Source organism: Petromyzon marinus, unplaced genomic scaffold (assembly GCF_048934315.1).
Source record: "Petromyzon marinus isolate PM22_M1 ecotype Great Lakes invasive population unplaced genomic scaffold, UKy_Petmar_22M1.pri1.0 PM_G_Scaffold_95, whole genome shotgun sequence".
NCBI classification, from domain to species: Eukaryota; Metazoa; Chordata; class Hyperoartia; order Petromyzontiformes; family Petromyzontidae; genus Petromyzon; species Petromyzon marinus.
In genome coordinates this window covers 6546-33748 of record NW_027423052.1, presented here as the reverse complement: position 1 = coordinate 33748, position 27203 = coordinate 6546, and the positions used below count along the sequence as shown (strand labels likewise).

The 27203-nt window shown below is 53.9% G+C and overlaps 1 protein-coding gene across 1 annotated transcript; it reads left to right on the top strand.

Moving 5' to 3' along the window:
- On the top strand, positions 1–27203 carry LOC142922438 (mutS protein homolog 4-like). The gene is made up of 21 exons (XM_076063240.1): positions 1–329; positions 835–1001; positions 2353–2601; positions 3442–3638; positions 5047–5154; positions 5618–5733; positions 6105–6278; positions 7641–7810; positions 8895–8962; positions 9686–9760; positions 11528–11592; positions 15652–15829; positions 16737–16865; positions 19328–19431; positions 20551–20675; positions 21249–21449; positions 22490–22608; positions 22961–23089; positions 23222–23453; positions 25344–25432; positions 25530–27203. Exons 1-21 carry the CDS (start codon positions 325–327, stop codon positions 25719–25721), a joined length of 2892 nt encoding a protein of 963 aa, XP_075919355.1. The 5' UTR covers positions 1–324; the 3' UTR covers positions 25722–27203.

Here is a 27203-nt window from a genome sequence, read left to right as displayed (position 1 = left end):
GTGTGTGATGGCTTTGTGTATGTGATGTCTGTGTGTGTCTTGTGTGTGTCTGTGTGTGTGATGTCTGTGTGTGATGTCTGTGTGTATGATGTGTGTGTGATGTCTGTGTGTGTCTTGTGTGTGTGTTGTGTGTGTGATGTCTGTGTGTCTTGTGTGTGTGTGTGATGGCTGTGTGTGTGATGTCTGTGTGTGTCGTGTGTGTGATGTCTGTGTGTGTGTGTGATGCATGTGTGTGTCTTGTGTGTGTGATGTCTGTGTGTGTCTTGTGTGTGTGTGTGATGTCTGTGTGTGTGTCTGACAGGTGATCCGCTCTTTTGAAATCGGATGAGGTAATCTCGCAGATCCTCATCGTTTGAGCAGCGTTAAGCCCCTCGCACAGATTTGAATATTCCCCAAGCTTCCTAATCACTGCCAGGCTCAGGCGTTAACATCTCCTAGCCACAGTGATGATGATGATGGTGGTGGAACCCACGACCTCCTGCTGTATACCAGGCGAGGTAGTTAACATCACCTATCCACCGTGATGATGATGGTGGTGGTGGAACCCACGACCTGCTGTATACCAGGCGAGGTAGTCAACATCTAGCCACCGTGATGATGATGATGGTGGAACCCACGACCTCCTGCTGTACACCAGGCGAGGTAGTCAACATCTCCTAGCCACCGTGATGATGATGATGGTGGAACCCACAACCTCTTGCTGTATACCAGGCGAGGTAGTCAACATCTCCTAGCCACCGTGATGATGATGATGATGGTGGTGGAACACACGACCTCTTGCTGTATACCAGGTGAGGTAGTCAACATCTCGCTCACCCCCAGGCTTGGTTGCAGGATGTCCACGAAGGGTCCCAAGTACTCGTTTGGCCTACTGCTGGATTCTTCCCGGCGCACAAAGACCAGAGCCAAGCTACACAGCACCACCACCTCCGCCTCCACCTCCTCCGCCTCCTCGTCTTTGCTCAGCTCCACGCCCGCGGCACGCCACTCCAGGATGCAAGGTCGGAGAGAGTGCAGGAGGGCAATCAGCGGCGGAGCCAGGGGGCGGGGTGACAGGGTTAGACAATTGTCACCCCCGAAAAAAAATAAAAAATCGAAAAATCTGAAACATTGTGCGTGTAAGTGCACGACACTCGGTCCGGCGGACTTCGTGTAACTGCACCGTCAGAGCGTGTCGCCAAACCGATGGCGTCTGGTTCAACAAGCCTGACTCTCTAATCATCTTCTTTTGTTCTTTCGGTAAAGTCACCACCACGTAGAATGAGAATAAAATAATAAAATAAAACAATAAAATTCTCACGACGTTTCGGCCGCAACGCAGGTGGCCTTCTTCAGGCCACCTGTCGTCCCAACAGGTCTGTCCCTTTAAACCTGAAGAAGGCCACTTGTGTTGTGGCCGAAACGTCGTGAGACTTTTATTGTTTTATTATTTTATTCTCATTCTACGTGGTGACTTTACCGCAAGAACCAAAGAAGATGAATCCTTGCAGTCACGAAAGCTTTAAATCGAAATCTCTAATCATTCTTGAAGTTAACATTTGTTGAATGTCACCCCGGGCTGAAAATCCTGGCTCCGCCCCTGAGGGGGATGACGCCTCTCCGCGGATTATTTTGATGTTGACGGATTACCGTACTTTGGCTCCTCTTGCTCCATATCCTTTGGTTCTTTTGGTGAGGTCACGTGGACTGCTCCTACGTCAGCCCCTACATCGGCGGTCCACCTGCTGTGTTCGTTTCACACCTGGTGACGGTTGCTTGTGTCGCGATCCAAACGTCATGATCCATTAAAATGTTTTCGTACCTATGTGAGTTTTTGCCGAAATAACTCAACAACATGAATTCCTGTGGTCACGACAGGTTTAAGGAACAGATTGCATTTCGCTGCTCTCCGCTCCCTGCGGAGCGTTAAGGCCCCGACAAGCCCACGGCTTTCCATTCCGGGCACCATTCTGTGATGTTGCGTCGAGCGAATGTGTGGCCCTACGCAGCCTCTCCCCCCCCTCCCTTTAGAAAATCAGCTCGCTCCCTCCGCTAGGGTCTTGTCAAAGGGGAGCACCGTTAATCCTGCCAAACAGGATTTCGCACAAGACCTCGCTGGGGTTGGTGGGCGGTGGGGGGGGGGAGACGAGAGGGAGGCGTCGTTCCTCGCCAGCTGTCGAAGTATGCAAGCTCTCTCGCTTCTGTTTTTGGTGAAGCCTCTCTCTTGAACGATGTCGGCCTTCTGGTGCCATCGCGCTCCCCCCGTGCCGCGTTGGAACAGGGCCGTGAGCGCGAGGAGCCCCGAAGAAAACGGACCGCTTTAATTAAGTCTCCGTCCGCCCCCCCCCCCCCCCCCGTTTCTCTTGTTCCCAGAGTCGGGATTGGCCGACCGGAGCGGCAACGCCGACACCGCCACAACCACCAGCGGCGGCGGCAGGGCCCGCGGCGGTGGTGGCGGTGGCGGCTGCGGTGATGCTCCCACCGTGGTGATGCCAGGCTTCTCCTCCTGGGCCCCGCGGGCGCCCCTCCCCTCTTCCCGGTTCCGTGCGGCGCCAGGCGGCTCGCGGCGGCAACGCCAGCGGCATGCGCCCGGCAGCAGCAGCAGGGCCACCACGTCCACCGGTAGACTCACACAGAGACCCGTAGACTCACACAGAGACCCGTAGACTCACACAGAAACCCATAGACTCGCACAGAGACCCGTAGACTCACCACCCTTCATAGACTCATACAGAGACCCATAGACTCACCACCCTTCATAGACTCACACAGAGACCCGTAGACTCGCACAGAGACCCATAGACTCACACAGAGACCCATAGACTCACACAGAAACCCATAGACTCACACAGGACCCATAGACTCACACAGAGACCCATAGACTCACACAGAAACCCATAGACTCACACAGAGACCCATAGACTCGCACAGAGACTCGTAGACTCACACAGAAACCCATAGACTCACACAGAGACCCGTAGACTAACACTGAAACCCATAGACTCACACAGAGACCCATAGACTCGCCACCCTTCATAGACTCACACAGAGACCCGTAGACTCGCACAGAGACCCATAGACTCACACAGATACCCATTGACTCACACAGAGACCCGTAGACTCACACAGAGACCCGTAGACTCACACAGAGACCCGTAGACTCACACAGAGATCCGTAGACTCACATAGAGACCCGTAGACTCACACAGAGACCCGTAGACTCACACAGAGACCCATAGACTCACACAGAGACCCATAGACTGACACAAAAACCCATAGACTCAGACAGAGACCCATAGACTCACACAGAGACCCGTAGACTCACACAGAGACCCGTAGACTCACACAGAGACCCATAGACTCACACAGAGACCCATAGACTCACACAGAGACCCGTAGACTCACCACCGTTCATCGACTCACGACAGGAGGCAGCACCCCGTCTCTCTTGTGGCCCCGCAGCGACCTCGTTCTCCACGACTGACGACGCCGACGCCGGCGACGAGGAGGAGGAGGAGGAAGTGGAGGCGAGGTCGGTGGTGGTGGCGTTGGCAGAGGGCCGAGGTATCGCTCGGGGCGAGGTCGGCCTGGCCAGCATCGACCTGCGCTGCCCCGAGCTGGTGCTGTGTCAGTTCCCCGACAGCCAGCCCTACGTCAAGGTCAGCCTCCGCCCCTCCTTCTCTCTCCGTGCACGAACACAAAGGGCCCCCCCCCCTCCTGTGCAGTGCGTGTTATGAACCGGGCCCTGAATTAAAAACTAAAACACGCACATTCTTCACCTGCGCGGTAAAGCGATTGTCATTTTTGTCACTTGCTGTACGGCCGGATAATGCGACACATCTCTAACCTAAGTTTTCTTTGTGGTTGTGGTTGTTTTGATTTGAAGCTTTCGTGACTGCAGCAGTAATTCATATTCTTAGCTCTTTCGGTAAAGTCACCACGTTGAAGGGAAACAATAAAATACTAAAATATATATAAAACTATAAAAATTCTCACGACGTTTCAACCATAACACAAACGGTCATCATCAGATGTCAAAACCAACGGCAAGAAACATTTGAAAGAAGTGGCGGTTCACATTAATTTATTTATTTATAATCGGTGCATTTATTTATTTATAAAAATACGTTGGCGCCACGATTTGTCAGTTTATTTAGAATGACGAGTCCATCTATGTTCTGAAAAGAGGAGGGGGGAGACGAAAAATTAATGTATGCTGTCTGAAAGCCACCGTAAGCGTGAACAATCAATTAAGACCTGAAATAGTTTATCAAATCCTTACAATGATTGCTAAGCCAGAATACATCTTCTCGGTTTAAATTGTCTCTGTGCTTATTATTTTATTGTTTCCCTTCAACGTGACTTTACCGAAAGAGCTGAGAATATGAATCACTGCAGTCACGAAAGCTTTAAGTCAAAATTTGATGCTTTTCTTGGTCGTGTTTTTGTTGGTTTGTTGGTTTGTTGCGGTTGCACTCCGATTCAAGAGCCGGATGGCTCACAGGGCTATACCCAAAATAAACTGAAAACTGAAACTGAACCTTCAACACACTCGGCCGTTCGTAAAAGCTGAAGGGTGGTTTCGTACTCTGGTAAGAGAGCAGAATCACCGAACCGGAATTGATCGCTTGAAAGCGTTTAGCGCGGGGCCCTTGAAAGTGCGGGACCCAGTAGCCACGTAAGTAGCTACGTGCCAATGTGTGCGTGTCGTTATTCTGCAGGTATGCAGTATATTTATATACATTGACAGGTTAAGTTAGTATTAAACTATTAAACACTAGTTTTTTTATTTTACCTTACCTCATGCACCTAGCTTGGCACAGCAGTCAACCCACTGCACCTGGGTCTGTCCCGTGACCTCCTCCTGGTGCACCTAGCCTGGCACAGCAGTCAACCCATTGCACCTGGGTCTGTCCTGTGACCTCCTCCTGGTGCACCTAGCCTGGCACAGCAGTCAACGCACTGCACCTGGGTCTGTCCCGTGACCTCCTCCTGCTGCACCTCAGCCTGTTATTCTCGTTGCTGGCGCTGCTGCTGCTGCTGCTGTTGCTGCTGCTGCTTGTTCAGGCGATCACCAAGCTGCAGGTGCTACGCCCGCTGGAGGTGGTGATGCCCCAAACGGCCTGCAACCCAAACGCCAGCAAAATGTTCACCCTGCTGAGGGACTACTTCCCTGTGAGCACGCACGGAGGGCATCGCCACTACTCACCACGCGGAGACTCCTAGACTCATCACACAGAGAGCCATAGACTCACCACGCAGAGACCCATAGACTCATCACACAGAGACCCATAGACTCATCACACAGAGACCCACAGACTCATCACGCAGAGACTCCTAGACTCATCACACAGAGACCCACAGACTCACCACACAGAGACCCATAGACTCATCACACAGAGACCCATAGACTCATCACATACAGAGACCCATAGACTCACCACACAGAGACTCCTAGACTCATCACACAGAGACCCACAGACTCACCACACAGAGACCCATAGACTCATCGCACAGAGACCCAAAGACTCACCATACAGAGACCCATAGACTCACCACACAGAGACCCACAGACTCACCAGAGACCCACAGACGCACCACAGTGGGTGCTGCCACCTCGTGGTGAGTGCGTGTGCAGGAGGCCCACGTGACCACGGTGCTGAGGAAATATTTCAACGAGGAGCGGGGCATGGACGCCGTGCGAAGGCTCTGCGTGCCCCACATGGCCACCGTACTCATGGACGTGCAGGGGAAGTGAGTGGGTGTGTGTAGGTGTGTGTGTGGATGTGTGTGTGGGTGGGTGAGTGGGTGGGTGAGTGGGTGAGTGAGTGTGTGGGTGAGTGTGTGGGTGAGCGGGTGAGGAGCTCACCGGTGAGCTCCTCCGGCAGGCAAGGCTGCGTTGGCTGGGCCATGTAGCCCGCATGCCCAGCCACCGCATGCCCAAACAGCTTTTGTTCGGCCGCATCGAGGGGGCTAAACGGGCACGGTACGGGCTAGAGAAGAGATGGAGTGGTTAGGGTTAGGGTTACCCACTCACTCACCCACCCACCCATCCACTCACCCATCCATTCATCCACCCACTCACCCACCCCCCTCTCACCCTCCCCCCTGCCGACCACCCCCAGATACTACTGCCTGGCTTCGCCGGCGGCGCTGCTGCAGTATGTGGAGTTCATCCCGGGCGTGGTGCTCGCCCCGGCCTCCGTGCGCGTCTCCTTCTGCGGCAGTGAGCGCACCGCCATGATCGACGGCACAACGGCCGCCAACCTGGAGCTGCTGCGCAACTCCCACGACCCCCGGTAGACGATGCCTCCTCTTCCCTCGCTAGCGGGGATAGCCGCTCCCCCTTCTGTGTGTTGGTGTGTGTGTGTTGGTGTGTGTGTTGGTGTGTGTGGTGTGTGGGTGTGTGTGGTGTGTGTGGTTGTGTGTGGAGCCAGGAGATTGAATATCTACCCTCGGGGCTCCTCCAGAAACAACGAAAAACCACTACGGGTGGCCACGTGGAATGTTCGAACGCTCACTGCGGAGGAGAGGCTGCCACTCCTCTGTCGGGAGCTGGACCGGTACCGCCTGGATCTATGTGGCATTCAGGAGGTCCGGTGGACTGGCTCTGGCTCCTGCCACCATGAGGGGTGGACAGTCCTCTACTCGGGACAGCAGACTGCCAAAAAACAGGGAGTGGTTCTTCTTTTGAACAAAAGAATGAAGGGGGCGTGGGAGCGTGGCGGTGAGGTGTGGGAAGCTGTAAGCCCCAGGCTACTTTGGGCTCGCCTTCCCATCAACCCGAGGCGAGGAATGGTGGTCGTGGTTACTTATGCCCCCACCGAAGATGAACATCCGTGGAGGGATGCAGGCAAAGCCGATGAGTCAGATGCCTTCTATGACCTCCTGTCGCAGGTGCTGGCTAAAGTGGCCCCTCGGGATAGAGTGGCCCCTCGGATAGGTCATGTAACCCGCATGCCCAGCCACCGCATGCCGAAACAGCTTTTGTTCGGCCGGATTGAGGGGGCTAAGCGGGTGCGGCACGGGCTAGAGAAGAGATGGAGTGATGTGGTACAGGAGGACGTGGAGCTGAGTGGACTTGCCGATGACTGGTACCAGCGGTGTCAAGATCGGCCTCTGTGGAGGAGGCTCATGAAGGACGCTACTGGGCAGTTGGAGGCAGTCGCCCTCCAACAACAATGGAGGGCAGAGGAGCGACGCTCACAACAACGAGCGGAGCGCCGGGTGGCTAAAGCACAGCAGGTTGCCACAGTAGGGGGCACAGGTGGTGCATCAGCCAGTCATCTCAGTCAGTCGACCCGTGGCACCTGGGTCTGCCCCGTGACCTCCTGCCAGCGGGCGTTCGACACTTCACGTAGCCTCAGGGTGCACATAGCCTGGCACAAGCGTCGTGGTGATGTCACCGCCACTTAGTGGCGAATGGTGGTTGTTGTTGTTTTGTGGTTTGTGTTGGTGTGTGTGTGTTGGTGTGTGTGTTGGTGTGTGTTGGTGTGTGTGGGGGTGTGTGTGGGTGCAAGTGTGGTAGTGTGTGTGTGTTGGTGTGTGTGCGTGTATGTGTGGGTGCGAGTGTGGTGTGAGTGTGTGTGGGTGTGTGTTGGTGTGTGTGTGACCCTCCTCCACCCGTGTGTGTGTGTGTGTGCGTGCGAGCGTGCACCCAGGAGCTCCCACTCGCTATTCGGGGTGCTCAACTACACGAGGACGCGTGGAGGAGCGCGCCGGCTCAGAGCCAACATCCACGAGCCGCTGGTGGACGAAGAGACGCTCAGAGGCCGTCTCGACTGTGTGGATGAGCTGATGCAGGAAGACAACTTCTATAGAGTGCAGGCCGGTGGGTGGGTGGGTTGGTGGGTGGGTGGCTGAGTGGGTGGGTGGGTATGTGGGTGGGTGAGTGGGTGAGTGAGTGGGTGGGTGGGTGAGTGGGTGAGTGAGTGGTTGGGTGGGTGGGTGAGTGGGTATGTGGGTGATGGGGCAGTTGTGGAGAGAGTGGAGAGTTTCCCATACCTGGGCAATGTGCTCATGACCGGCTCCGGTTTAACAGCAGAGGTCTCACTCCGAATCAGTCGAGCGGCATTATCTTTTAATCGGTTGCGTAACGCTGTGTGGAAGTTACCTGGTCTGTCGCTCCGCACGAAGCTTCGGGTCTTCCCTCCCTTCTCTACGCTTGTGAAACGTGTACCCCCCTAATGGAACATCTTCGCCGGTTAGAAATATTTAGGCTGGCCTGCCTACGATCAATCCTGGGTTTAACCAGGCTGGATTGTGTAAGGAGCTCACAAATCCTCGAAAAATTTGGACAAAGTCCCATCGGTGAGCTCCTCCGGCAGGCAAGACTGCGTTGGCTGGGCCATGTAGCCCGCATGCCCAATCACCACATGCCCAAATAGATTTTGTTCGGCCGGATTGAGGGGGCTAAACGGGCGCGGCACGGGCTAGAGAAGAGATGGAGTGATGTGGTACAGGAGGACGTGGAGCTGAGTGGACTTGCCGATGACTGGTACCAGCGGTGTCAAGATCGGCCTCTGTGGAGGAGGCTCGTGAAGGACGCTACTGGGCAGTTGGAGGCAGTCGCCCTCCAACAACAACGGAGGGCGGAGGAGCGACGCTCACAACGACGAGCGGAGCGCCGGCTGGCTAAAGCACAGCAAGTTGGCACAGTAGGGGGCACAGGTGGTGCATCAGCCAGTCATCTCAGTCATCTTAGTCAGTCGACCCGTGGCACCTGGGTCTGCCCCGTGACCACCTGCCGGTGGGCGTTCGACACTTCATGTGGCCTCAAGGTGCACATGGCCTGGCACAAGCGTCGTGGTGACGTCACCGCCACTTAGTGGCGAATGGCGGTTGTTGTTGTTGTGTATGTCTGTGTGTGTGTGTCTGTGTGTATATGTGTGATGTCTGTGTGTATGTGTGTGCAGCTATCAGTCAGTTTCTGGATGTAGACCACCTGCTCTCAATGCTGATTCAAATCCCTAAGACAGAGACGGTGAGATGATCACTTTAATCATCATCAGCATCACCTCGCTCAGCACCACACAGTACCCCTTCATCACGTTAAACAGGGGTGGGGAACGTCCGGTCTCTGGCCCTGCCAAGGCAACCGCAGGCAGGACTCGAAATTCAATAAATCTAGGTAGAGCAAACCTGGAAGAGCAGTTGCGAGTAGCAACAACATCGTCAATACCGGCTAACATCACCAAACGCTTCGCCAAAGAGAAGCAGTTCCAGCCCATCGCATTAGGGGCGAGTTAATTAAACGTTTGACCGGATATAACGGGCTAATTTTTAAGTTGATCAATTTTGTATGGCCCGCGAATGATGTTGTAAATATCCAAATGGCCCTTGGTAGAAAAAAGGTTCCCCACCCGTGATGTAGAGAGAGAGGCTATTTAGTGATCTATTTATTTGTCTATATTTATCTCTACATGTATCTATCTATATTCGGTAAAGTCACGTAGAAGGGAAATAATATAAATATAAAACAATACAATTTTCTTGCTGTGGTTTTCACACCTTGATGATGATTACTTGTGTTGCAGTCGAAACTTCGTGATAATTTTATTGTTTTATATTTTTATTATTTTATAGTTTCCCTTTCTACGTGGTGACTTTACCGAAAGAACCAAGAATATGAATCCCTGCGGTCACGAAAGCTTTAAATCAAAATGTATCTATCTATGTATCTGTCTATCCATCCACCCTGTTCCAGTTGAGAACTTCTGAGTCTAAGATCAACTACGCCATCCACCTCAAGCATGTCCTGGAGTTGGTGTCTCCACTGCAGGTTACATCGCCTGCCCAAGATCACTGTCATCACTAATTATTGTTAATCACTACCATCACTAATTATCATTAATCACTGTCATCACTAATTATTGTTCATCGCTATGATCACTAATTATCATTAATCACTGTCATCACTAATTATTGTTAATCACTACCATCACTAATTATCATTAATCACTATCATCACTAATTATTGTTAATCACTATCATCACTAATTATTATTGATCACTGTCATCACTAATTATTGTTAATCACTATCATCACTAATTATTGTTAATCACTATCATCACTACTTATTGTTAATCACTATCATCACTAATTATTGTTAATCACTGTCATCACTAATTATTATTGATCACTGTCATCACTAATTATTGTTAATCACTGTCATCACTAATTATTATTGATCACTATCATCACTAATTATTGTTAATCACTGTCATCACTAATTATTATTGATCACTATCATCACTAATTATTGTTAATCACCATCATCACTAATTATTGTTAATCACCATCATCACTAATTATTGTTAATCCCTGTCATCACTAATTATTGTTAATCACTGTCATCACTAATTATTGTTAATCACTGTCATCACTAATTATTGTTAATCACTATCATCACTAATTATCGTTAATCACTGTCATCACTAATTATTGTTAATCACTATCATCACTAATTATTGTTAATCACTATCATCACTAATTATTGTTAATCACTGTCATCACTAATTATTATTGATCACTATCACCACTAATTATTGTTCATCACTGTCATCACTAATTATTATTGATCACTATCACCACTAATTATTGTTAATCACCATCATCACTAATCATCGTTAATCACTATCATCACTAATTATTATTAATCACTATCATCACTAATTATTGTTAATCACTATCATCACTAATTATTGTTAATCACTGTCATCACTAATTATTATTGATCACTATCACCACTAATTATTGTTCATCACTGTCATCACTAATTATTATTGATCACTATCACCACTAATTATTGTTAATCACTGTCATCACTAATTATTATTGATCACTATCATCACTAATTATTGTTAATCACTGTCATCACTAATTATTATTGATCACTATCATCACTAATTATTATTGATCACTATCATTATCATTAAGCTGCCACTGGGGGTGCCCCTAGGCCACAGCAGACTCACACACAGAGACAGCTGCCACTGGGGGTACCCCTAGGCTACAGCAGACTCACACACAGAGACAGCTGCCACTGGGGGTGCCCCTAGGCTACAGCAGACTCACCCACAGAGACAGCTGCCACTGGGGGTGCCCCTAGGCAACAGCAGACTCACACACAGAGACAGCTGCCACTGGGGGTGCCCCTAGGCAACAGCAGACTCACACACAGAGACAGCTGCCCCTGGGGGTGCCCCTAGACCACAGCAGACTCACACACAGAGACAGCTGCCACTGGGGGTGCCCCTAGGCAACAGCAGACTCACACACAGAGACAGCTGCCACTGGGGGTGCCCCTAGGCAACAGCAGACTCACACACAGAGACAGCTGCCACTGGGGGTGCCTCCACAACACCCACAGGTAGGGTGAGTGGCAGGTGAGGTGAGTGGTGAGGTGAGGGGTTGGTGAGGGGTGGGTGAGTGTTGAGTGAAGGGTGAGGTGAGTTGAGTGGTGAGGTGGTGAGTGGTGAGGTGGTGAGTGGTGAGTGACAGGTGCAGGTGTCACCCTCACCTATCTCTCCCCTGCTGTGTTCCCAGCGAGCGCTCAGCCCCTGCAAGACTCCACTGCTGACAGCCTACCAGAGCTCCCTGTTGGACTGCAGGTGACGAGGAGACCAGGCTGGTGGTGGTGGTGGAGGTGGTGACTGTGGTGACGGTGGTGGGGGTGATGGTGGTGGAGGAGGTGGTGGTGGTGGGGGTGGTGGTGGGGGTGGTGGTGGGGGTGGTGGTGGTGGGGGTGATGGTGGTCGAGGAGGTGGTGGTGGTGGTGGTGTGGGTGGGGGTGGTGGAGGAGGTGGTGGTGATGGTGGGGGTGGTGACGGTGGTGGTGGTGGTGGTGGGGGTGGAGGTGTGGGTGGTGGTGGGGGTGATGGTGGTGACGGTGGTAGTGGTGGTGGTGGTAGTGGGGGTGGTGGTGTGGGTGGTGGTGGTGATGGTGGTGATGGTGGTGACGGTGGTGAGGGTGATGGTGGTGATGGTGAGGGTTGTGACGGTGGCAAAAACAACCCCCTACCTCCTCGTTGGTACCGGATGGCAACGCTGTGGTGGGCAGTGCCATGGGGGGAGGGCCTATTTAGATTTTTGGCTTTTCCCTTAATGACGTTTGTAGCCACCACAGCAGCCAATTGGGGGCTCTGCATGGGTGCGAGGGGCTGGTAACCCATCTACGTTCAATTAATTATCACCAAACCATGAATGAAAAATGTAATTAATAAGCTTGTGCCGGAGGCCCCGGGGGGATAGGCATTTATGACGTCTCCTGGCCAAACCCCATTTGGCGGAGCCAGGAGACTGAATCCTTCCCCTCGGGGCTCCTCCTTTAACAACGAAAAGCCACTACGGATGGCCTCGTAGAATGTTCGAATGCTCACTGCGGAGGAGAGGTTGCCACTTCTCTGTCGGGAGCTGGACCGGTACCGCCTGGATCTCTGTGGTAATCAGGAGGTCCGGTGGACCGGCTCTGGCTCCTGCCACCGTGAGGGGTGGACAGTCTTCTACTCAGGGGAGGAGACTACCAAACAACAGGGAGTGGCTCTTCTTCTAAACAAAAGAATGAAGGGGGCGTGGGAGCGTGGTGGTGAGGTGTGGGAAGCTGTAAGCCCCAGGCTACTTTTTGGGCTCGCCTTCCCATCAACCAGAGGTGAGGAGTGGTGGTCATGGTTAGTTATGCCCCCACCGAAGATGAACATCCGTGGAAGGATGCAGGCATAAGTCAGATGCCTCCTATAACCTCCTGTCACAGGTGCTAGCTAAAGTGGACCCTCGGGATAGAGTCATCTTGTTGGGTGACTTCAATGCCCGAGTTGGTCATGATGCTGACACCTGGTCTGGAGTGATTGGAAGGCATGAGCCAGATCAGCTCAATAACAACGGCAGGAGGTTGCTAGATTTGTGTGCAGCCCATGGGCTTATAATTACCAACACGCTGTTCCGGCATCGGCGCATCCACACAACATCATGGATGCATGCCGGGTCTAAGCAAGGCCATCTACTGGATGTCATAGTGACGGAACAGCGAATGCGGGCCCATGTCCTTGACACCAGGACCTACCGTGGTACTGATCTGCCCACTGACCATCGACTAGTCATCTGTAAGATGCGCCTGCCATTCTTCCACTCCGGTGGTGGGTGTACACCCAGGACCCCATTTAAACCCATAGTGGCCTGGTCTCAGTGTGGCTGGGGTTGGCATCGTCCCCCACTCCTCCTAATGTCGAGGGACAATGGGCGAGATTTAGGACTGTGGCTCATGCAGCTGCAATGGCTGCTTTGGGTACACGGTCCAGACCTCCCCAGAGACCTTGGCTGACAGTGGAGGTGCTCAGGCTGGCTGAGAAAAGCGACAGGCCCACTCTCATAGCCTACAGCATCCCGCGTCGGAGAATGAGGAGGCTTACCGTAACCTTTGCTCGGAAGTATGGAGAGCCGTGAGGTGCTGCAAGGATGGGTGGTGGTCGCGGGTTGCTGAGGAGATGGAGTCTGCCTCAATGGCCCGCGATCACAAATCGCTCTTTAACTCCATAAAAAAATATAACCTGCAGCGCCACACCTATTACCATCATTAGGGGAAAGAACAGTGACCAAATCTCCGACCCCGAGGAACAGGTTTGCATATTTGCTGAGCATTTCTGTGAGGTCCTGGGGGAGGAAAAATCCCTCAACCTGGAAAACATTGTGGGCCAAAGTGGGGATGACACTACTGAGGCTGCGGTGCCTCAAATATTGGAAGAAGTCACCCCCTGTGAGTGGCTGGCTGAGGTGCCATCTGTTGAGGAAGTACTGAAGGCAATCCAGAGTCTGAGACCAGGAAAGGCACCGGGTAGAGACGATCTCCCATGCAAAATGCTGAGGAAGGGTGGCGTTTGTGCACAAACTGTCCTACATGACATCATAACAACAGTCTGGACCACTGGATGGGTTCCGCAGGATTGGAAGAATGCCCTGGTGGTCCCCCTCTTTAAGAAGGGGGACCGTACAGACTGTAACAACTACAGGGGTATCTCACTCCTCAGTGTGCCGGGAAAGGTCCTGGCAAGGATTATTCAACATCGCCGTGCAAGGCACGCTTAGAAGAGGCATGCGGAACCCCAATGCGGTTTCAGGAAAAGGCGTTCCTGCACATGTCATATTTTCTGTCTGTCTGCTACAGTATAGGTATAGGGAATTCCAACAAGACCTACATCTCTGCTTTATTGACCTGACCAAGGCCTATGACACCATCAGTAGGCCTGGGCTCTGGGTTGTTCTTCGTGCTTTCGAAGTCCCTGACCCTCTGCTCATGATCATTAAGGACCTTCATGATAGTGAGCGGGCCCAGGCAAATCTACGTGGCCGGGAGTCGGAGCCATTCCCTGTACACCTTGGGGTGCGGCAGGGATGTCCTCTGGCTCCCACATTATTAAACATCTATTTTGACCACGTAGTTCGTGAAGTCTTCAGTAGCTGTACCGGAGGAATTCCCATCTGGTACAGATAGAATGGGAGGCTGATCGATGCCCGGGTGCGGTCAAGGGATGGCTCCCGATTGTTCAACCATGTAATGTATGCCGATGATCTGGGAATTGCTGCTCACTCAAAGGAGGAGTTGGAGGCACTGCTGCTGAACCTGGAGCTTGCCACTAAGAGGTGGAGCCTTACCCACTGAAACTAAGCACTTGCCTGGGTATTTTGTGCCATCGGACACTCCACCCCCACAACTTCCAATTGGTGATGGGATAGTTGTGGGGAGAGTGGAGAGTTTCCCATACCTGGGCAGTGTGCTCATGACCGGCTCCGGTTTAACAGCACTCGGAATCGGTCAAGCGGCATTATCTTTTCATCGGTTGCGTAATGCTGTGTGGAAGCTACTTGGTCTGTCGCTCCGCACTAAGCTTCAGGTCTTCTCGGCCACAGTCATTCCCTCCCTTCTCTATGCCTGTGAAACGTGGACCCCCCTAAGGGAACATCTTTGCTGGTTAGAAACATTTAGGCTGGCCTGTCTACGATCCATCCTGGGTTTAACCTGGCTGGATTGTGTGAGGAGCTCACAAATCCTTGAAAGATCTGGGCAAGGTCCCATCGGTGAGCTCCTCCGGCAGGCAACACTGCGTTGGCTGGGCCATGTAGCCCGCATGCCCAGCCATCACATGCCGAAACAGCTTTTGTTCAGCCGGATCGAGGGGGCTAGAGAAGATGGAGTGACGTGGTACAGGAGGACGTGGAGCTGAGTGGACTTGCCGATGACTGGTACCAGCGGTGTCGAGATCGGACTCAGTGGAGGAGGCTCGTGAAGGATGCTACTGGGCAGTTGGAGGTAGTCGCCCTCCAACAACAACGGAGGGCGGTGGAGCGACGCTCACAACAACGAGCGGAGCGCCGGGTGGCTAAAGCACAGCGGGTTGGCACAGTAGGGGGCACAGGTGGTGCATCAGCCACTCATCTCAGTCAGTCCCCCCCTGGCACCTGGGTCTGCCCCGTGACCTTCGTGCCAGCGTGCGTTCAACACTTCACGTGGCCTTGAAGTGCACATGGCCTGGCACAAGCGTCGTGGTGACGTCATCGCCACTTAGTGGCGAACGGCGGTTGTCGTCGTCGTTGTTGTTGTCGGCGACGGTGGCGGCGTCGATGGCGGCGGCGACACCACAACCCCCACCGCGTCTCCTCCCCCGCTGTCCCCGTGCCAGGTTCCCTGCGATCCTGGGCAAGCTGCGCACGGTGCTGACCGACGATTTGCCCTTCCGCAAGGGCAACCTCCTCTCGGCCAGGACACGGCGCTGCCACGTCGTGCGCCCCGGCCTCAACGGCTTCCTGGACCTCGCTCGGCGCATCCTCTCCGAGGCTGTCGGAGACATCGAAGGCACGGCACGGCTCACCCACCCGTAGCCCTCCCCGGCCGTCTTTGTATCTCTCTCTTCCTCTCTCTCTCTACCGCCTGCTGCTGTACGTTTGGAGTTTGCGTGTCTCTCTCATCATCGTCATCATCACGGTGGCTGCGAGATGTCAAGTACCTCGCCTGGTACGCAGGAGGTCGTGGGTTCCACCATCATCTCCCCCCCCCCTCTCCTCCTTTCTCCCCCACTCTTCCCCCTCTCTCCCCTGCCCATTCTCTCTCTCAGAGATCATCAAACAGCTCTCCGTGATTCACAGCCTGCCCATTCTCTCTCCCAGAGACCATCACACAGCTCTCCGAGATTCAGAACCTGCCCATTCTCTCTCTCCCAGAGATCATCAAACAGCTCTCCGTGATTCACAACCTGCCCATTCTCTCTCTCCCAGAGATCATCAAACAGCTCTCCGAGATTCACAACCTGCCCATTCTCTCTCTCCCAGAGATCATCAAACAGCTCTCCGAGATTCACAACCTGCCCATTCTCTCTCTCTCAGAGATCATCAAACAGCTCTCCGTGATTCACAACCTGCCCATTCTCTCTCTCCCAGAGACCATTACACAGCTCTCTGAGATTCAGAACCTGCCCATTCTCTCTCTCCCAGAGATCATCAAACAGCTCTCCGTGATTCACAACCTGCCCATTCTCTCTCTCCCAGAGATCATCAAACAGCTCTCCGAGATTCACAACCTGCCCATTCTCTCTCTCCCAGAGATCATCAAACAGCTCTCCGTGATTCACAACCTGCCCATTCTCTCTCTCCCAGAGATCATCAAACAGCTCTCCGAGATTCACAACCTGCCCATTCTCTCTCTCCCAGAGATCATCAAACAGCTCTCCGTGATTCACAACCTGCCCATTTTCTCTCTCTCCCAGAGATCATCAAACAGCTCTCCGAGATTCACAACCTGCCCATGTCCATGAGCTACAGCGCCCTGCGTGGCTTTTACATCCAGACGTCCGCTCACTCCCTGCAGCCCGAACAGCGTCTGCCAGAGGTCTTCATCAAGGTCAACGCACAGAGACTCACAGACTCATCACACAGAGACTCACAGACTCACCACACAGATTCATAGACTCATCGCACAGAGACCCATAGACTCATCGCACAGAGACCCACAGACTCACCACACAGAGACTCATAGACTCATCACATAGAGACTCACAGACTCATCGCACAGAGACCCATAGACTCATCGCACAGAGACCCACAGACTCACCACACAGAGACCCATAGACTCACCACACAGACTCATAGACTCATCGCACAGAGACTCACAGACTCATCACACAGAGACTCACAGACTCACCACACAGACTCATAGACTCATCGCACAGAGACCCATAGACTCATCGCACAGAGACCCACAGACTCACCACACAGAGACTCATAGACTCATCACATAGAGACTCATAGACTCATCGCACAGAGACCCATAGACTCATCGCACAGAGACCCACAGACTCACCACACAGAGACCCATAGACTCACCACACAGACTCATAGACTCATCGCACAGAGACTCACAGACTCATCACACAGAGACTCACAGACTCACCACACAGACTCATAGACTCATCACACAGAGACCCATAGACTCATCGCACAGAGACCCACAGACTCACCACACAGAGACCCACAGACTCACCACACAGAGACTCATAGACTCACACAGAGCCCATAGACTCATCACATAGAGACCCATAGACTCATCACACAGAGACCCATAGACTCACCACACAGAGACCCATAGACTCATCACATAGAGACCCACAGACTCACCACACAGAGACCCATAGACTCACCACACAGAGACCCATAGACTCACCACGCAGAGACGCATAGACTCATCACACAGAGACTCAGACTCACCACTCACAGACTCACCACTCATAGACTCACCACTCACAGACTCACCACTCATAGACCCAGAGTCTATGTGTGAGTTTATGTGTCTAGGTGTGAGACTATGTGTGAGTCTGTGTCTATCTGTGAGTCTATGTGTCTTTGTGTGAGTCTATGTGTCTATGTGTGAACTATGTGTGAGTCTATGTGTCTACGTGTGAGTCTGTGTCTATGTGTGATTCTATGTGTCTATGTGTGAGTCTATGTGTCTATGTGTGTGTCTACGTGTGAGTCTATGAGTCTATGTGTGAGTCTATGTGTCTATGTGTGAGTCTATGTGTGAGTCTATGTGTCTATGTGTGAGTCTATGTGTCTATGTGTGAGTCTCACCCCTCACCCCACCACTCACCACACCCCTCACTCACCACCCCTCACTCACCACTCAGCGCACCACTCACCACACCCCTCACTCACCCCTCACCACCCCTCACTCACCACTCACCACCCTCACTCACCACTCACCACCCCTCACTCACCACTCACCACCCCTCACTCACCACCACTCACCACCCCTCACTCACCACTCACCACCCCTCACTCACCACCCCTCACTCACCACTCACCACCACTCACTCACCACCACTCACTCACCACTCACCACCCCTCACTCACCACTCACCACCACTCACTCACCACCACTCACTCACCACTCACCACCCCTCACTCACCCCTCACTCACCACTCACCACCCCTCACTCACCACTCACCACCACTCACCCCATCACTCACCACTCTCACTCACCACTCACCACCCTCACTCACCACTCACCACCCTCACTCACCACTCCCCACCACTCACTCACCACTCACCATCCTCACTCACCACTCACCACCACTCACTCACCACTCACCACTCTCACTCACCACTCACCACCCTCACTCACCACTCACTCACCCCTCACTCACCCCTCACTCACCACTCACCACCCCTCACTCACCACTCACCACACCCCTCACTCACCACTCACCACCCTCACTCACCACTCACCACCCCTCACTCACCACTCACCACCACTCACTCACCACTCACCACCCCTCACTCACCACTCACTCACCCCTCACTCACCCCTCACTCACCACTCACTCACCACCCCTCACTCACCACTCACCACACCCCTCACTCACCACTCACCACCCCTCACTCACCCCTCACCACACCTCACTCACCACTCACCACCCTCACTCACCTCTCACTCACCACTCACCACCCCTCACTCACCCCTCACCACACCTCACTCACCACTCACCACCCTCACTCACCCCTCACTCACCACTCACTCACCACCCCTCACTCACCACTCACCACCCCTCACTCACCACTCACCACCACTCACCCCACCACTCACCACCCTTCACTCACCACCCCTCACTCACCACCCCTCACTCACCACTCACCACCCCTCACTCACCACTCACCACCCCTCACTCACCACCCCTCACTCACCACTCACCACACCCCTCACTCACCACTCACCACCCCTCACCACCCCTCACTCACCACTCACCACACCCCTCACTCACCACTCACCACCCCTCACTCACCACTCACCACCCCTCACTCACCAGGTGAGCAAACGTGGGAACCTTCTCAGCTACACCACCATGGACCTCATGAGGCTGAACTGCCGCAGCCAGGAGGCCGTGGAGGAGATTTACCTCATGTCCAACGTGTGAGAGAACACCCCTACCCCAGGCAGAGTGTGGTGGACTAATCTCCATCTGTTCCTCCACTCACTGCCCCGTCTACCTGTGGGGGTTGCAGAGGAACCCCCTGGCTATGCCCTGCACTACTATACACTACACTATACACTACACTATACACTACACTATACACTACACTATACACTACTATACACTACACTATACACTATACACTACACTATACACCACAATATACACTACACTATACACTACACTATACACTACACTATACACTACAATATACACTACACTATACACTACACTATACACTACACTATACACTACACTATACACTACTATACACTACAATATACACTATACTATACCCTACACTATACACTACTATACACTACACTATACCCTACACTATACATTACTATACACTACACTATACACTACACTACTATACACTACACTATACACTACACTATACACTACTATACACTGCACTATACACTACAATATACACTACACTATACACTACACTATACACTACTATACACTACACTATACACTACACTATGCACTACTATACACTACACTATACACTACTATACACTACACTATACACTACTATACACTACACTATACACTACACTATACTACTATACACTACACTATACACTACTGTACACTGTACATTACACTATGCACTACACTATACACTACTATACACTACACTATACACTACTATACACTACACAATACACTACACTATACACTACTACACTATACACTACATTATACACTACTATACACTACACTATACACTACACTATACACTACTGTACACTATACACTACACAATGCACTACACTATACACTACACTATACACTACTGTACACTATACACTACTGTACACTATACACTACACTATGCACTACACTATACACTACACTATACACTACTGTACACTACACTATACATTACTATACACTACTACACTACACTATGCACTACACTATACACTACACTATACTCTACTGTACACTACACTATGCACTACACTATACACTACTGTACACTACTCTTTACACAACACCCTTTGGGGAGGGGAGGGTGACCCCCGCTCTGTCTCCGTGCCCAGGGTGTTGTCCAAGCTGTTTGCGGAGATCCGGGAGGACATTGTGTGTCTCTACAAGCTTGCTGACGCAGTGTCCATGGTGGACATGCTGCTGGCATTCGCTCACCGCACCACGCTCACCAAGTCCGGTACGCGGTGGGTGGGTGGGTGAGTGGGTGGGTGAGTGAGTGGGTGGGTGGGTGGGTGAGTGGGTGGCTGAGTGGGTGGGTGAGTGAGTGAGGGAGTGAGTGGGTGAGTGAGTGGGTGAGTGAGTCGGTGGGTGGGTGGATGAGTGAGTGGGTGAGTGAGTGGGTGAGTGAGTGGGTGAGTGAGTGGGTGGGTGAGTGAGTGAGGGAGTGAGTGGGTGAGTGAGTGGGTGAGTGAGTCGGTGGGTGGGTGAGTGAGTGGGTGAGTGAGTGGGTGAGTGGGTGGGTGATTGAGTGGGTGAGTGGGTGAGTGAGGGAGTGAGTGAGTGAGTGGGTGGGTGAGTGGGTGGGTGGGTGAGTGAGTGGCCTTCACCCCCCGTGACCTCCCCCCGTGATCGTCACCCCCGTGACCTCCCCCCGTGACCTCCGCCCCCGTGACCTTCACCCCCCGTGACCTCCGCTCCCGTGACCTCCCTCCTGTGACCTCCCCCCCTGTGACCTCCTCCCCCCCCGTGACCTCCCCCTCCGTGACCTCCCCCCCGTGACCTCCCCCCCGCTGTCTGTGGTGAGCTGCAGTCCGTCCGGAATTCTCTGACACGCTGGCCCTCAAGGGGGCTCGCCACCCCATCCTGGAGCGGGTGCTGGGCTGGCCGCTGGTGCCTAACGACGTCTTCCTGTCGGACGCCTCAAACTTCCTCGTTGTCACGGGGCCCAACAACAGCGGCAAGTCCACGCTGCTGAGACAGGTGGCACTCTGCCAGGTGATGGCACAGATCGGTGAGTGGGTGGGGGGGGGTGAGTTGGTGAGTGAGTGAGTGGGTGGGTGAGTGAGTGAGTGAGTTGGTGAGTGGGTGAGTGAGTTGGTGAGTGAGTGAGTGGGTGAGTGAGTGAGTTGGTGAGTGGGTGGGTGAGTTGGTGAGTGAGTGAGTGAGTGGGTGGGTGAGTGAGTGAGTTGGTGAGTGGGTGGGTGAGTTGGTGAGTGAGTGAGTCGGTGGGTGAGTGAGTTGGTGAATGGGTGGGTGAGTTGGTGAGTGAGTTGGTTGGTGAGTGGGTGGGTGAGTTGGTGAATGAGTGAGTTGGTGAGTGAGTGAGTGGGTGAGTGGGTGAGTGATTGGGTGAGTGAGTCAGTGAGTTGGTGAGTGAGTGGGTGAGTGATTGAGTGGGTGAGTCAGTGAGTGAGTGAGTGAGTGAGTGGGTGGGTGAGTGACTGTTTGAGTGAGTGGGTGAGTGAGTGATTGAGTGGGTGGGTGGGTGAGTGAGTGGGTGAGTGATTGAGTGGGTGGGTGAGTGAGTGGGTGAGTGATTGAGTGGGTGAGTAAGTGGGTGAGTGATTGAGTGGGTGAGTGAGTGGGTGAGTGAGTGAGTGGGTGAGTGAGTGAGTGAGTAGGTGAGTGAGTAGGTGAGTGAGTGAGTGGGTGATTGAGTGAGTAGGTGAGTGAGTGGGTGAGTAAGTGAGTGAGTGGGTGATTGAGTAGGTGAGTAAGTGAGTAGGTGAGTGTTTGAGTGAGTGAGTAGGTGAGTAAGTAAGTGAGTGAGTGTTTGGGTGAGTGAGTGAGTAGGTGAGTAAGTAAATGAGTGAGTGTTTGAGTGAGTGAGTGAGTAGGTGAGTAAGTAAGTGAGTGAGTGTTTGAGTGAGTGAGTGAGTAGGTGAGTAAGTAAGTGAGTGAGTGTTTGAGTGAGTGAGTAGGTGAGTAAGAAAGTGAGTGAGTGTTTGAGTGAGTGAGTAGGTGAGTAAGTAAGTGAGTGAGTGTTTGAGTGAGTGAGTGAGTAGGTGAGTAAGTAAGTGAGTGAGTGTTTGGGTGCTACCACTGCTTCAGGTTGTTTCGTACCAGCCGACTTTGCCTGCGTGAGGATCGCTGATCAGATCTTCACTCGCATCGGTGTGGACGACGACATCCAGCCACTCTCCTCCACCTTCACCATCGAGATGAGAGAGGTGGGTGGGGAGTGAGAGGGTGGGTGAGTGGGTGGGTGGGTGAGTGGATTGGTGAGTGGGTTGGTGGGTGAGTGTGTGAGTGGGTGGGTGAGTGTGTGAGTGGGTTGGTGAGTGGGTGGGTGAGTGGTTGGGTAGGTGGGTGAGTGGGTTGGTGAGTGGGTGTGTGAGTGGGTGGGTGAGTGGATGTGTGAGTGGGTGGGTGAGTGGGTGGGTGAGTGGTTGGGTAGGTGGGTGATTGGGTTGGTGATTGGGTGTGTGAGTGGGTGGGTGAGTGAGTGAGTGAGTTGGTGAGTGGGTGGGTGTGTAGGTGGGTGAGTGGGTGGGTGACCCCCGGTGACCCCCATGACCCCAGGTGAACTACATAGTTCGCACAGCCACCGACCGCTCTCTGGTGATCATCGACGAGCTCGGGAGGGGCACCGGGGTCCACGAGGCCCTGGGGATCTGTCACTCGGTCTGTGAGTGTCTCCTGCAGCGCAAGGTGGTGACCACTCACACTCACCACAAACACTCACCACTCACACTCACCACACTCACCACTCACACTCACCACTCACCACTCACCACCCTCACCACCCTCACCACCCCTGTGTGTCTCCCCCCCCTCCCCCAGACGTTCACCATCTTCGCCACCCACCACCTGGAGCTGAGCCACCTCTCCACCCTCTACCCCAACGTCTCCAACAGCCACTTCCTGGTGGAGTCGCGCAATCAGCAGCAGCAGCAGCTGCCCTGGGCCGGCCGTCGTGACGGTAAAGCCGCTGGTGCCGACGACTCGCGGACGGTGCCACGTGTGACGTGCACGTACAAGCTGGTGCAGGGGCACACGCCGGACACGCACTACGGTACTACGCGTGTGTGTGTGTACGTGTGTGTGTGTGTACGTGTGTGTGTACGTGTGTGTGTGTGTGGTCCGGAAAAACAACCCCCTACCTCCTCGCGGTGCCGGATGGGCAACTCTGTCGTGGACAGTGCTTTGGGGCGAGATCCAATTTTGATTGGCTCCTCCCCTCATGGCAAATGCATCCACCACAGGGGCTAAACGGGGGCTCTGGACAGGTGCGAGGGGCTGGTAACCCTTCCACCTTCAATTAATTACCACGAAACCACGAGTTAAACTGAAATATGTAACTAATAAGCTTGTGCCGGAGGCCCCGGGGGGACAGGCGTCTATGACGTCTCCTGACCAAACCCCATTTGGCGGAGCCAGAAGACTGAATATCTACCCTCGGGGCTCCTCCAGAAACAACGAAAAACCACTACGGGTGGCCACGTGGAATGTTCGAACGCTCACTGCGGAGGAGAGGCTGCCACTCCTCTGTCGGGAGCTGGACCGGTACCGCCTGGATCTCTGTGGTATTCAGGAGGTCCGGTGGACCGGCTCTGGCTCCTACCACCATGAGGGGTGAACAGTCCTCTTCTCACGGCAGGAGACTGCCAAACAACAGGGAGTGGCTCTTCTTCTAAACAAAAGAATGAAGGGGGCGTGGGAGCGTGGCGGTGAGGTTTGGGAAGCTGTAAGCTCCAGGCTACTTTGGGCTCGCCTTCCCAACAACCGGAGGTGAGGAGTGGTGGTCGTGGTTACTTATGCCCCCACCGAAGACGAACATCCGTGGAGGGATCCAGGCAAGGCCGATGAGTCAGATGCCTTCTATGACCTCCTGTCACAGGTGCGAGCTAAAGTGGCCCCTCGGGATAGTCATCTTGTTGGGTGAATGCCCGAGTTGGTCATGATGCACCTGGTCTGGAGTGATTGGAAGGCATGGGCCAGACCAGCTCAATAACAACGGCAGGAGGCTGCTACATTTTTGTGCAGCCCATGGGCTTGTAAATACCAACACGCTGTTCCGGCATCGCCGCATCCACACAACATCATGGATGCATGCCGGGTCCAAGCAAGAACATCTGCTGGACTACATAGTGACGGACCAGCGGATGCGAGCCCATGTCCTTGACACCAGGACCTACCGTGGAGCTGATCTGCCCACTGACCATCGACTTGTAATCTGTAAGATGCACCTGCAATTCTTTCACTCCGGTGGTGGGTGTACATCCAGGACCCCATTCAAACCCTTAGTGGCATGCTCTGCCGGCTGGGATTGGCATCGTCCCCCACTCCTCCTGATGTCGAGGGTAAATGGGCGAGGTTTAGGACTGTGACTCATGCAGCTGAAATGGCTGCTTTGGGTACGCGGTCCAGACCTCCCCAGAGACCCTGGCTGACAAGAGGAGGTGTTCAGGATGGCGACAGGCCCACTGTCATCGGCTACAGAATCCCACGTCGGAGAATGAGGAGGCTTACCGCAGCCCTCGCTCGGAGGTTCGGAGAGCCGCGAGGCGCCGCAAGGATGGGTGGCGGTCGCGGGTTGCCGAGGAGATGGAGTCTGCATCAGTGGCCCGCGATCACAAATCTCTATTTAACTCCCATCAAGAAAGTAACCTGCGGCGCCACAACCGATTACCATCATTGGGGGAAAGAACGGTGACCCGATCTCCGATCCCCAGGGAACAGGTTTTCAGATTTGCCGAGCATTTCCACGAGGTCCCGGTAGTGGGAGGGGGGAAACCCCTCGGCCCGGAAAAACGCATCGCGGCACAGAGCGGGGATGGCCCTGCCGAGGCCGCCGGCGCCTCAAACATCGTGAAGAAGAAGCCGTCGCCTTCCCCCCCCCCTCCTCCTCCCTCTCCCCCTCCTCCTCCCCCTCCCCCTCCCCCCCCGCGTGCCCCGCGTCCAGGTCTGGAAATGGCCACGCTGTCATCGCTGCCGCCCTCCCTGCTGCGCGACGCCACGGGGCTGCTGGCGCGGATCGGCGGCAAGAGCTGGGTAACGACGCTGACCCCCGCTGACACCCCCGCCGCGACCCCCCCGAGACCCGCCCGTGACCCCCCGCCGCCCGTGACCCCTCCGCGACCCCCCCCAGATGGAGCGTCAGGCCGACTCCGCGCCCGTGCTGCACCGAGCGGCCGTCCACCGCCTCGCGACGAGGCTGGGCCAGGCGGCGCGACACTCGCGGCTGGACGGAGCCGGCCTGGCCTCGTACCTGGGGTCGCTGAGACAGCGGTACCTCGACGAGCTGGAGCACATCGCTGACGCCACCGCTAACACCCACTGAACAACACCACCACGAACACCACCACCGCTAACACCCACTGAACGACACCACCACCACCACCACCGCTAACACACACTGAACAACACCACCAACACCACCACCACCGCTAACACCCACTGAACAACACCACCAACTTCACCACCACCACCGCTAACACCCACTGAACGACACCACCACCAACACCACCACCGCTAACACCCACTGAACGACACCACCACCAACACCACCACCGCTAACACCCACTGAACGACACCACCACCACCACCGCTAACACCCACTGAACGACACCACCACCACCACCGCTAACACCCACTGAACGACACCAACACCACCACCGCTAACACCCACTGAACGACAACACCACCAACACCACCACCACCGCTAACACCCACTGAACGACACCACCACCAACACCACCACCGCTAACACCCACTGAACGACACCACCACCAACACCACCACCGCTAACACCCACTGAACGACACCACTACCAACACCACCGCTAACACCCACTGAACGACACCACCACCAACACCACCACCACTAACACCCACTGAACGACACCACCACCAACACCAACACCGCTAACACCCACTGAACGACACCAACACCGCTAACACCCACTAAACGACACCAGCACCAACACCACCACCGCTAACACCCACTGAACAACACCACCACCAACACCAACACCGCTAACACCCACTGAACGACACCACCACCGCTAACACCCACTGAACGACACCACCACCAACACCACCACCGCTAACACCCACTGAACGACAGCACCACCACCACCGCTAACACCCACCCACTGAACGACACCACCACCAACACCACCACCACCAACTGAACACCACCACCAACACCACTAACACACACTGAACGACACCACCACCACCACCACCACCGCTAACACCCACTGAACACCACCGCCATGATGCACCAGCAACACCACCACCAATGCCACCACCACCAGCAACACCACCACCAATGCCACCACCACCACCAACAACACCACCAACAACGCCACCACCACCAAGAATGCTACCACCACTGCCACCAGCTAAACACCACCACCACCACGATCCACCACAAACACCACCACTACCGCCGCCACCAACTGAACACCACCACCACGATCCACCACCAACACCACCAACAACGCCACCACCACCATGATGCACCAGCAACACCACCAACAACGCCACACCATCAATGCTGCCATCACCACCGCCACCACCACCACCAAGAATGCTACCACCACCACCGCCACCAACTGAACACCACCACCACCACCACGATCCAACACCACCAATGCTACCACCACCAATTCCACCACCACCACCACCACGGTGGAGGGGTAAGCGTGTGGGTACCATTGTGTGGTGTGGGGTAGGCTGACGGAGGTCCCGATTAGCCAGACGATGATGTTATTTCGTGCTGTGTTGTTGGATATATAAACAAAAAGTTTACTGTCAAA

Excerpts from the sequence above, each read along its gene's own strand:
- LOC142922438 (XM_076063240.1), top strand. Across the intron at positions 3,639-5,046 it reads ACAGCCAGCCCTACGTCAAG|GCGATCACCAAGCTGCAGGT; the intron begins GTCAGCCTCCGC and ends CTGCTTGTTCAG. Across the intron at positions 25,433-25,529 it reads GGATCGGCGGCAAGAGCTGG|ATGGAGCGTCAGGCCGACTC; the intron begins GTAACGACGCTG and ends GACCCCCCCCAG.